At 50.9% G+C, this 12,458-nt stretch overlaps 1 protein-coding gene across 1 annotated transcript in view; it reads right to left on the reverse strand.

Annotated features, from left to right (window-relative positions):
* CUL4B (cullin 4B) overlaps positions 1–12,458 on the reverse strand; it is a 55,041-nt gene that overhangs the window by 5,614 nt on the left and 36,969 nt on the right. The window contains exons 15-17 of the mRNA XM_044268609.1: positions 3,027–3,112; positions 2,771–2,878; positions 915–1,028 (exon numbers count right to left, since the gene is read on the reverse strand). Coding sequence (XP_044124544.1) covers positions 915–1,028; positions 2,771–2,878; positions 3,027–3,112 — 308 coding nt within the window. The remainder of the gene's footprint in view (positions 1–914; positions 1,029–2,770; positions 2,879–3,026; positions 3,113–12,458) is intronic.

A 12,458-nucleotide genomic window follows, 5' to 3' on the forward strand; every position in this document is an offset into this window, starting at 1 on the left:
CACAATGCCCTGCTGTAGGCTGTTCGGGCATGCTGGGAGTTGTAGTTTTGCAACAGCTGGAGGGCCACAGTTTGAGGATGCCTGAATTATACACATAATATAAGTCTGGGGAAAGCAATGGTTCTCAAACATGAAAAACCAGAGACTTATCAGGTATTGGGAATTATAGCATAATCACCCTAATGGATGCTCCCAACACAAATGGAGAGTGGTGTGGGAACAGGCTGCAACACAATAGTCAAGATGTCACTGATACAGTGCCCACATTTCTGCCACTATTACCCACTGGAACTCCTTGAAATGTTAGCTCAGCCAACAGGAAATGACCCCAAAAAAATTAATGGATTTTTGTACTTACACTGCATTGGGGGACACAGCACCATGGGTATATGCCCAGCTGCCACTAGAAAGAAAAGTGTTAGCTCCAGCAGGTGCAGTGGGTATAGCCCAGATGGGTGGAGCCAACCAGTTTTTTTTTCTAGTGTCAGTAGAAGGCAGACATGACCTGCTTCTTTTTTCTTTGCAGGTCCTGCTGGGGTTTTTTCTTATATTTTTTTTTTCTTTCTTCCGCAGTTTTCAGCAAGCTGGGGCTCCATAGTGGATTTCCACCATAGTTGCACCCCCCTGCGGGCGCGTACTTTGTACCTAGCCAGTCGCCTAGTCCCAGAACTGCATCTGCAGTGGATGCCGGCATTCCCAGGTTCTCCTGTCGAGTCTGCCGATGGGGCGACCCTTCTGCGCCTGAAGACATATGAGGGTAAGTACCCCAACCTTGCCCCAGAACTAGCGGGTCCCCTGTTCTCCCAGTAGAAGGGGGGAGGATGGTCCTTCCTATCGTGCTGTGTCCCCCAATGCCATTCACGAGAAAAAAAAAACTTTACATGAACAAAATGCCCAAAGGATGGAAAGTTTACCTCATTGAACTCTGCTTTTAAGACGCACTGTCCTAATGTGGACTGCCACTGTAATTTTCTGCCACTATGCTTCCCAAGGTAAAAAGTCTTGAATATTTCCTGTAGTTTCACCATCTGAAGTAAAATAAAAAATATATAAATATAAATAAAATATATATATATATATATATATATATATATATATATATATATATATATATATATACATACATACACACATATACATGAGTCTCCAATCTGTATGCTCCAACATAAGAGAAGCTTTAGCAGTTTTTCTGATGAAGGTAATTTTATTTTCACTTAATCTAAAGTGGTTTTCAGGGCTCCCGATACCGATTACCTATCCTCAGGATAGGTCATCAATATCCCATCGGAGAAGGTCCAACACCTCACACCCCCACTGATCAGCTGTTCCCTCCAACTTCTGGCACTACAATTAGCACTGGAAATGAAGGTGGCGGCAAGGCCCCTTGCAGACGAGCGTGAGCGATTGGGTCCAGATGCGTTGCAAATGCATTCAGTGAAAGCAAGGACATTCAGTTTTGTATGCGACCGCTTTCAGTTGTTCAGCTTTTATCGCGTGGGTGCAATGCGATTTACTGTGTTTTGTACACACGAGTTAAAAAAACTGAAGCTATACAAACATCTCTTAGCAACCATCAGTGAAAAACGCACACAGCCCCATTCACTTCTATGGGGCCAGCGTGAAAAAACCCCACAGAATATAGAACATGCTGTGATTTTCACGCAAAGTAGAACTGATGCGTGAAAACCAACGGTCATGTACACAGCCCCATTGAAATGAATGGGTCTGGATTCCGTGCGGGCGCAATGCATTCGCATAACGCAATGCACCAGCGCGGAATACTCACTCATGTGAAAGGGGCCTAAGGGTCGTAAACGCTGAGGATTTGCGTGCAGCAAACTTATGGTATTTTATAGTACGAGCAAACTGGATGAGATCTAGAAGGGGTTGTGTCACTTCAGCAAATAGCATTCATCATGTAGAGAAAGTTACTAGAAGGCACTTACTAATGTATTGTAATTGTCCATATTGCTTCCTTTGCTGGCTGGATTCATTTTTCTATCACATTATACACTGCTTGTTTTCATGGTTACGGCCGCCATGCAGTCCATCAGTGGTGGCCGTGCTTGCACACTATAGGAAAGGGTACTGTCCTGGACTGTTAGAGTGTGTGTAGACCATCGCTTTTTCCCATAGTGTGCAAGGGTGGCCAATGCTAAAGGATTGCAAGATGGTCATAACCCCTGGATAAGAGCAGTGTATAATGTGATGAGAAAATTAATCCAACCACATCAAAGGAAGCAATATGGACAATCACAATACATTAGTAAGTGCCTTGTATTAAAAGTGGTTGTCCGCTTTTTTAATATTGATGACCTATTCTCAGGATAGGTCAATATCAGATAGGAGAGGGCTCACTACCAGTTGTGATGGCAAGCAGGTAAACAGTGAAGAGAAGGCAGCGCTCGTACAATTGCTGCAGTCTCTTCAAACAGCTGATTGGCGGGGGTGCCAGGGCTTGGCCCTCACCAATCTGATATTGATGACCTATCCTTAGAATAGGTCATCAATATGAAAAATCATACAACCCGTTTAGTGTAAATCTACACAGTGTAAATTGGCCAGCTTCGCAGATTTTAAATCCACAGCATTTCAGTTTATGCCGTGGATTTCCACAGCAGATTTCACACTTTTCAATGAAGAGGCTAAAAATCGGCAGTGGAAATTCCACTGCAGAAACATCCGCATGTTCTTGGGGCTCTTCTAAATTACTACACTACATATATTAGAACCTTAATATGACAGTTTGTTTGCTACAATGCACACTTACCTCAGAAGGTAGGTGAACTTCCATAGGCACGTAGGTGGGCCAGTAACCCATCGTTAGAATATTCACAGTTAACTCCATGTTTCCTGGCACATTCTGATTCTGCATATACTGAAAGAGACAAATCTGTGCATGACTAGGTGCATATCAGGATAAATAAAGCTACAAAAATATATATATTTTTTATATAGATCTACAACTCAAAACTCAACTAAAAAGTCCAGCAGAAGGGCTTTCAGTGTTCGGTGATATTCCTTACCTGTTTAAAGTGAACCATTATGTCCTTAGACAACTCCATGTCTTTAAACATTCCCTCAAGTTTGCTAGTAAAGGCAGCACCACATTCTGGGGAGAGGAAAACATTGATTAGACAAGAAAGTGCAGCAAATAAGCTGATCTTAAAAGTGAAAATGTATCTGAATGCCTCAAATGTACTTCAACTGTCACTACCCTATACTTACACAGTTTTCTATGTCCCTTATATTCCAACTGAATTCCCACCTTGAAGATCAATCATTTTAAATGAATTGGTCTAAAGTTATGGTTTGGCTACTGCTTCCGATTAGTGATGACCGAACTTGTGTTTTCAAGTTTGCCGTACAAGGTTTGGGTTATCAAAGAATCCCGCTATGGATCCCGCTACCATGGACCATAATGGAATTCTATCACGTTATGCACAACGTAATAGACTATGGCCAGTACTGACTTCTATTATGACAGAATGCCTTATAGGCTTCCGTGGTGTAGGGTTGTTTCGGATATTGAAATTTCGATACCCAATCAATACTTTTGTACTGGTTTTAAATACGATACCGGGATTTCCATTTTTTCGATACTACACAGTCTAGTATCACAGAACTTGGAGCATGCTGCTGTCAGCGCGCTCCCAGTTCCCTCAGCAGCCTCTCCATCCCCCCTGTGCGGCCACTGACAATGAGGAGAGACGGGTGGACGTGGGGCGGGTGCACTGCGCCACCAATGAGAGTTAACTTCTAATACAAATAATGGAGGCGGCAGAATCACAAAGCCGGCACCCTGCCTCTATGACAGGGCGCTGCGATCAGCTGCAGTTAACCCCTCAGGTGCCGCACCTGCTGATCGCAGCTCCCTATGCGATTCTGCCGGCACCCCCTCCTGTATTAAAAAGGTTAACTATCATTGGTGGCGCAGTGCGCCCTTCCCCTCCCTCCCCAGTATTAAAAAAAATTGTGCTGCAGTGCGGCCAGCTCAGATACCCTCCTGATAGAGGTGATGGCCACCAAAAAGACCACCTTCCAGGTGAGAAGCCTCAGTAAAATGTCCCTCAGGGGCTCAAAAGGAGCCGTCTGGAGAGAAGACAGAACCAGGTTCAGATCCCAGGGTGGCAGGGACGGGACATACGGAGGGACCGAATGCGCCACCCCTTGTAGGAAGGTCCTCACCGGACCGAGCAGAGCTAGAGAGCACTGAAAGAGAATGGCCAGAGCAGAGACCTGACCCTTCAGAGAGCTCAGGGACATTCCCATCTCAAGACTCGATTGGAGAAAGGAGAGGACCACCAGAACGGAGAAGCGAAGGGGAAAACCACCTAACTTCTCACAAAAGGCAAGAAAGGCCTTCCAGGTACGACAGTATATCCGGGAGGAAGCTGGTTTCCTGGCTCTTATCATGGTCCTCACTAGTCTGAGAAGCCCCTCTTCTTCAATATGGAGGTCTCAACAGCCACGCCGTTAAACGAAGCGGCTGTAAATTCTGGTGGAAGAGCGGTCCTTGAGACATCCGAGTGACCTCCAAGAACCAGGCGCGGCGAGGTCAATCGGGGGCGATGAGTATGGTCAGGATCCCTTCCGCCACGACCCTACGAAGAACCTTTGGGAGTAGAGGCAGTGGTGGGAAGACAGAGGCGCACGATGTCTTGCCACGGAGACCCCAAAGCGTCCACCCTGTATGCCTCCGAATCCCGGGCCAGGAACATGGGAACCTTGTTGTTGAGCCTGGACGCCATCAGGTCCATGTCCGGGCGGCCCCAACGGCGACAGACGTCCTCGAATACGTCCGGATGCAGAGAACACTCTCCCGGATTCACCCAGTTGCGGCTGAGAAAGTCTGTCCTCGAGTTTTCGACCCCTGGGATGTACACTGTAGACAATATTGGAACATGAGTTTCCGCCCACTGGAGGATCCTTTTCACCTATTGCATCACCGTCTGGCTGCGGGTTCCGACCGGATGATTGATGTAGGCCACAGCTGTGGCATTGTCCGACTGGACCCTTAGCCGGGAGACCCGCTAGGAGGGGGGTCCAATAAGACAGAGGAAAATTGCTCTGAGCTCCAGTATGTTGATCGGAAGGCTGGCTTCCACCTCTGACCACACCCCCTGAACCGTCCAAGCCCGGAGAACGCCACCCCAACCCAGGAGACTGGCATCAGTGGCGACGACTGTCCAGGAGATTGGGAGGAAGGATCTCTCTGAAGCCAGATTCTGAGGGGACAGCCACCACGGGAGTTCCATGCGAACCCGAGGGGGTAGGCAGATCTAAGAGTCCAGACCCCTCGATGTCCTGTCCCAGAAGGACAGGATCACCTGTTGCAGAGGCAGAGTGTGAAACTGGGCAAAGGGGACAGCCTTGAAGGAGGCCACTATAAGCCCCAGAACCTGCATGCACTCCCTGATGGAGATACACAGGGAATGCAGAAGGCGAGACACCGACTTCCGTATCCGTGAGAACTTGCAATCCGGAAGGAATACCCAGGCTGCAGTGGTGTCCAGAATCATCCCCAGGAAGGTCACCCTCTTGGAAGGTTGGAGAGAGGACTTCGGGAAGTTGATCAGCCAGCCAAACTGTTGCAGAGTCTGAACAGTGATCCTGAAGCTGTCTTCGGCCTGGGGACAAGAGGGAGCCTTTATCAGTATGTCGTCCAGGTAGGGCAACAGAGATATGCCCCTTGTGCGAAGAAGCACCATGAGCGGCGCCAAGATCTTTGTGAATACCCGCGGGGCTGTCGCCAGCCCAAAGGGAAGGGCGACAAACTGATAATGACAGCCGCTAATGACGAAGCGCAGGAATCTGTGGTGAGATTCTGCGATAGGGACATGCAGATAGGCATCCCGGATGTCCACTGACGCGAGGAACTCCCCTGGAAGAAGAGAAGCAATAACTGAGCGGAGGGATTCCACCCGGAACCTCCGCACCCGCAGGGACTTGTTTAAGAGCTTCAGGTCTAGGACCGGACGCACTGATCCCTCCTTCTTTGGCACTACAAAGAGATTTGAGTAGAACCCTGTACCCTGTTCCTCCAGAGGAACTGGGGCAACTACTCCCCAGACCAGAAGGGAAGAGACCGCTTGTAAAAGGGCCGAGGCTCAGGCCGGATCCCCCGGAACCCGAGAAGGGAAGAAACATTCCGGAGGTCTGGAAGCGAATGCTATCTTGTAACCGGAAGTTACAATTTCCAGGGCCCAGGCGTCTTGAACGTGAGCTCTCAAAACCTGCTGAAAGGAGAGCAGACGGCCCCCTTCGGGCGGAGGACTGCTTGGGAGCTGCGGGGCGGGCAGAACTCCCCTGGAATTGTCAGGGTCTCCTACAGTTTTGCGGAACACTATCTGTCCTACCGTGACCTGTGAGGAGCTGGAGTAGCAGCTAAGCGTGGATGAAGCGCTGAGGCAAAGTAGGCTCAACCCCCCAGTCGTGTCACAGAGTGCGCAAAAAATTTGCACGCGAGGGAAACATGAAAAGGCAGACCCCGACTCCGAAAATGGCGCCCGCTGCGAATAGCCACTGCTCCAAGAAGGAACCTCCTCCCTCTCACCCAGCAGGCCCACCCAGATCCACAGGTAAGCCCTAAAGGTGTCACAGTGTGAGAAGAAGTTTGCAGGAGAGCCGCTGTACTTATCTGAGTCCTGCAGTCTTCACCCTCTGTTCCGGACCAGCAGGGGTTTACCTCTTCAGTCATCTGGCACAAGGAGTGGCAGTGCACTGGAAAGAGGGCAGGGCTAGGTGACCCCATATGTGGTAGTCCACCAGAGCTGCAGGTCGGGCCCGGTTCCACTTATCTTCTGGGGGGAAAGGGAGGTAGCCTGGGACGGTCATTCGACCCCGGCGCTCGCTCCGCTGAGAGACCAGGGACGCACCATGCGAACCTGCGTTCTCCGATTAGAAAAACAACAAACGACACTATGCTAAAACCGAGGTCCTCCTGTTGGAGCATGGGGGTATAGCCAGTGGAGGAGGAGCTGTTTTTTCTTATTTGCATAGTGTCTCCTCCTAGTGGTAGCCTAAGCTATACCCATGGTCTGTGTCCCCAAATGGAATGGGCGAGAAAATACAATCTACACAACCCCGATCCCAAACATGAACTTCTGTGAAGAAGTTCGGGTACCAAAAAATGCATTACAATGTTTTGCACTCGCGCTGAAAAATCGTGCATTTTCCCGCAAAGCACCCGCATCTTATCCAGGCCAAAAATATGACGCCCGTGTGAAAGAGGCCTAACTCTCCATTCAGAATGCATGGGGATATGCCTGATCAGTTCTTTTCAAGGTATAGAGCCCCTGTGACGGAACTCTATGCCGGAAAAGAAAACCGCTAGTGTGAAAGTACACTAATACATTCCTATGGGAAAAAAATGCCGGATCCAGCATTCAGGCAAGTCTTCAGTTTTTTTTTGGCCGGAAAACGAGATTTTTGTATAACTTACCAGTAAAATCTCTTTCTCGCTCTTTCCTTGGGGGACACAGAAGACCTTGGGGTATAGCTCATCTCCCTAGGAGGCGTGACACTAAGTGAAAACTGTTAAGCCCCTCCTCCACAGCTATACCCTCAGCCTGGAGAGAGAGGCTGCCAGTTGCGTGTCCAAGTAGTGAAAAAAGGCAAAGTCCAAAAATGGAACCAACAAGCCAACTACCCAACGGGTAAAACAAACTCGGAAACCGTGTAGAGAAAAACAAAGAATGGGTGGGTGCTGTGTCCCCCAAGGAAAGAGCGAGAAAGAGATTTTACTGGTAAGTTATACAAAAATCTCGTTTTCTCGCCCAGTTTCCTTGGGGGACACAGAAGACCTTGGGACGTTCAAAAGCAGTCCAAAAAGGGGAGGGACCACAGCACCAAGGCGAAGCACCCTAAGGCACCAAGAAACCGCCGCCTGCAGACCAGGCAGCCCAAGGCAGCATCTGCCGAAGCCAGAGTATGCACCCTGTAGAACTCCGCAAGGAAGACCAGTGACCGCCTTGCACAAACGCATGGCCGAAGCCAAATGCCTCCGGCCTAGGAGGCACCGACCGCTCCAGTGAAACAACGGTGACACCAAAAGCAGAACCCTGCCCATGGTGTGGTAACCACAGCAATAGCCACTGTGAGAAAGCGGAGGAAAGCCACCCTGGAGGCCGCCAACCCTTTGCGCGGACCTCCTGGAAACCCAAGAGACCGAACGTCGACAAGAGTCGGAGATCTCCAAGTAAAAACCGCATAGCCCAAACAACGTCCAAACCGGTGAAGTGTCCGTTCCCGGGGGCGGGAAGGGGAGGGCGAATGCCTCGTTAAAATGAAAGACAAACACCACCTTCAGAAGGAAGGAAGAGACGGGATGGAGAACAGCCCTGTCCTGAGGAAAGACAGAAGGCACGAAACAAGAAGGGCCGCCACTCAGGCACCCGTCAGAGACACAACGGCTACGGAAACACAACCGTACAGGACAGAAGGAGTAGAGAGAACTCCTGTAACGGCTCCAAGGGAAAGATTGGAGTGCCAAGAGCCCAGTATGTAATTCCCAGGGCGGAACCAGAGGGCAGTACAAGGGAACCCCAAAGCCGCTGCACGGAAGAGGGTCTTGACAGACCCAGAAGGCCGGGGAACGCTGAAAGGGGAAGGACAGTGCTGACACTTGACACTTCAAGCAACAGAGTCCCAGTCCCAGATCTAGGTCGGACTGGAGAAAGACAGAACCATGGAGAGAGAAAGGCAGAGTGGGGGAACGCCCAGCTGCCCACAGAACCCCCGGTAAAAACCCTAAGTCCTACAACAGATCCTGGACGAAACACGGCCAGGAGCGAACACTAGCGAGCCCGCTAGAGTCGCCTGGGCAAGCGGGTGAAAACCCAATGTGATCAGGCGCAGACCAGTAATACGGGCAGAACTGTCGGCAAAACTGGTCCCGCCGGCCCCCGAGCAACGTTGTCCCGTATCCACCCGGAGTGGGGGGAGCAGAAGGACAGACGGAAGGAACCGAAGGGTCCGCCCAGCAACCGCCAGGACCAGACAGGCCAAAGTCCATGTCGATGTAGCCACCACAGGAAGACGTCCTACAGTCCCGGTGTGGGAGATCTAAGGGCAATCTTGACCGAATGGAAGTCCTCCCAAGTTACCGAGAAGGTAAGACCATAGCAGGACCATTGCCCAGAATGGAAAATAAAGGGAGGACAGAACGCGGTAGACCCGGTAAATAGGCACACAGCTAGAACAAGGGAGACCGTACGAGGCCAAAAGGAACACCGGAACCATCCACATGAACAACCATGCTCTCCCCAGAGGGGAGGGCAGTGAAAGAACAGCCTCTGAAGCGTGGCCGGGACAGAAGCCACATCGGAGTGATCGGTACCGAGCCGAAGCCAAACAGAGTCGGCGATTAAAGGCAGTCGAGACAGAGGCCGGCATAACACCCTCCAACCGAAAGGAGGAGTGGGCAACAGGGAAGCCATAGGACAGCTAAAAGGCAGAACCCCGCTACACTGAGGCGCCCGGTACACTGCCACGCCGAAGACGAATACCCCGAAGAACCCAAGGTGGAAGTCCTCCGGACCTGGGTAAGCGAGCACCCAAGAGAAGTTGGGTGACCATGAGGAGAAAAGCGGCCCCAACCCGGTAGCGGACCAGCCTGAAGCGCAGAGGGCGCCAAAAGAAAAGACTCATACCGCACGACACCCGAAGAGGAGGAAACAGTAGTAGGCGAGGGAACAGCAGTCCCGCCAGAGCCAACGCAGAAGTCGAGTGGCACTGCAAACGGCACTCTCGACCCAGTGACCGCTTGCGCCGGGAAGCAAGTGCGCGGGAGAACGAATGGGTACGTATCTAAGAACCACAAACACTCCCCAGGTGGAAAGGCCAACGGACATGGAGGATGCCGACACAACGGGACCACAATATACAGGCCAAACCAGAGAACGAGCACCACCCAGCTCGGTGCAGTAGAGAGCAAGTAGAGCCCATCTACTTATATCTAAAGTATACACCTTTGAATACAATGGCATTCTTTTAATGCTGGTATGACAACACCCAGGGGTTATACAGGTGGACAGAATGATCTCCTTAGAGAAGAGTGCAAGGCCCGTGACAAGCACCTTATCCCAAAAGAAAAAAGTATGTCGCAGAAGGAAGTGAGGCATACGCAAGCAAGCAGTGAGAAGGCCAACCCACCTATGGGAGGAGAAGGCATACACGGCCCAAACAACGGACAGAGCGCACCAGAAATTCCGCTCACTGCAAAAAAATTGTCACCCAGTGAAAGGGATCAGCCACAGAGTCCAACAGTATCCAGAAGGAGACCATGCACATGGCCGCACAGTACCCAGCAGGAACGCAGGAGGTCCGCCCAGTGAAAGGGGGACATGCACGGGGTTATCCTAGCATTAAGCGATTGCGCAATAACCCACCCAACACCGAATACTGTGGGAGTGCAACTACTCCGCAATGAAGGGGAACATGCAAGAGTCCCGCACAGCATATCAAGGACAGCCATGGGTCTCGTGAGGGTGCAAATTTCCACCCATGGAATGAGGAGGGCTGTTTATGGCCCGCAACACATCCGGTGAAAGTGCAGTATTCCGCCCAGAAAGGGGTGGGGCCATGTACACGGCCGTCATTGCATCCAGTGAAAATGCAAGCACCCCTCCAAGGATGCGGGTCATGCACATGGCCAGCAACGCACTGGCGAGAAAACAACCACAGTCAGTGGCGTTGAAAGAGAACAACCACAGTCAGAGGGTATGTGCGCATGCCGCCTGAGGAAAGGATACATGCCCACTGCTGGCAGCGAATCCAGTCAGTGCAGCACACCGCCCCTGGAAAGGGGGTCATGCACATGGCCGGCAGCGGATCCAGTGAGAGCGCAGCATACCACCCAAGGAAGGGGGTCGTGCACATGGCCGACAGCGAAACCAGTGAGAGCGCAGCATTCCGCCTATGGACGGAGGTTATGCGTATAGCCGGCAGCGAATCCAGAAAGTGCAGCATTCCGCCTATGGACGGAGGTCATGCATATGGCCAGCAGCGAATCCAGCGAGAGTGCAGCGTTCTGCCTATGGACGGAGGTCATGCATATGGCCGGCAGCGAATCCAGAGAGAGAGTGCAGCAGCCCTCCATGGGACGGAGGTCTGCAGCACTCCACCCATGGAAGGAGGTCATGCATATGGCCGTAGCGAATCCAGCGAGAGTGCAGCGTTCTGCCTATGGACGGAGGCCATGCATATGGCTGGCAGCGAATCCAGAGAGAGAGGGCAGCAGTCCTCCATTGGACGGAGGTCATGCGTATGGCCAGCAGCGAATCCAGAGAGAGTGCCGCATCCCACTTATGGAAGGAGGTCATGCATATGGCCGTAGCGAACCCAGCGAGAGTGCAGCGTTCCGCCTACTGAAGGAGGTCATGCATATGGCCGTAGCGAATCCAGCGAGAGTGCAGCATTCCGCCTATGGAAGGGGGTCGTGCACATGGCCAGCACCATCTGCGGTAAAAGAGCAGTATTCCGCCTACAGAAGGGGGTCATGCACAAGGCCAGCCCGCAGCCAGGGAGAGTGCAGTATGCCGCCTAGAATGGGGGGTCATGCACATGGCCAGCACCGTGACTGGAGAGGGCGACTAATTCTGCCTATAGAAAAGGCGGCCTGCACCTGGCCAGCGCCGTATCCCAGGAGAGCGCAAGGGTCCGCCTAGAAGGGGAACATGTACCTGGCCAGTGCCACGGAGCGCAACATGCCGCCTATGGAATAGGGGCAGGCATACGGCCAGCGCTCTAAGGTCAGGCTGCAGCATCCTGCGCAGCCAACAAAAAAGATACAGATATGTCTATATATATATATATATATATAATACAACAGATAGTGCAGCAGCACAGTCAGACGTTGTGCGCTGGGTGCAATATTCCTCAGAGAGGCTGGCTTGTCCTCCAATATGTATATTCACCAAATGAAGAGGCAGCACTTCCAGTCATGGGTGATAGGGTGACGACCCCAAACTTTATTCCCAGCAACGTTTCGGCCTTCTCTCTGAGGCCTTTGTCAAGCTACAACAATGCTAAAATGTGGGCTCTATATACCCACAATTCATTACAAAATCAGTGCAATTGGTGAAAACCTGTGTGGACAATTAAGTCACATGACCATCCAACATTATAATGTCACATGACTATACAAGTGCAAATCTTATTAATATCACATCATAAAACCATCGTACAGCGTATTTCAGACAATAGTCAAAAGTGGATCATACATGATATGTGTCGCATATCATAAATGCGATGTACAGACATCAATTTTCAAAATGTTACATCCGGTGTTCACAATCTCATAAGTGATCACAAGTGTACAAACATTAAAGAGTTAAAATCATTATACAGCTGTATCTTATAATTAAAATCGGTGAGACCAACCGTCATGGCGTAGCCCAGTGTGCCTGCTTCAGCGTCTCCCCGTCTGCCAGGCGCATGCGCCGCGACGAGCGTCA

The sequence above is a fragment of the Bufo gargarizans genome, chromosome 9 (genome assembly GCF_014858855.1).
Source record: "Bufo gargarizans isolate SCDJY-AF-19 chromosome 9, ASM1485885v1, whole genome shotgun sequence".
NCBI lineage: Eukaryota > Metazoa > Chordata > Amphibia > Anura > Bufonidae > Bufo > Bufo gargarizans.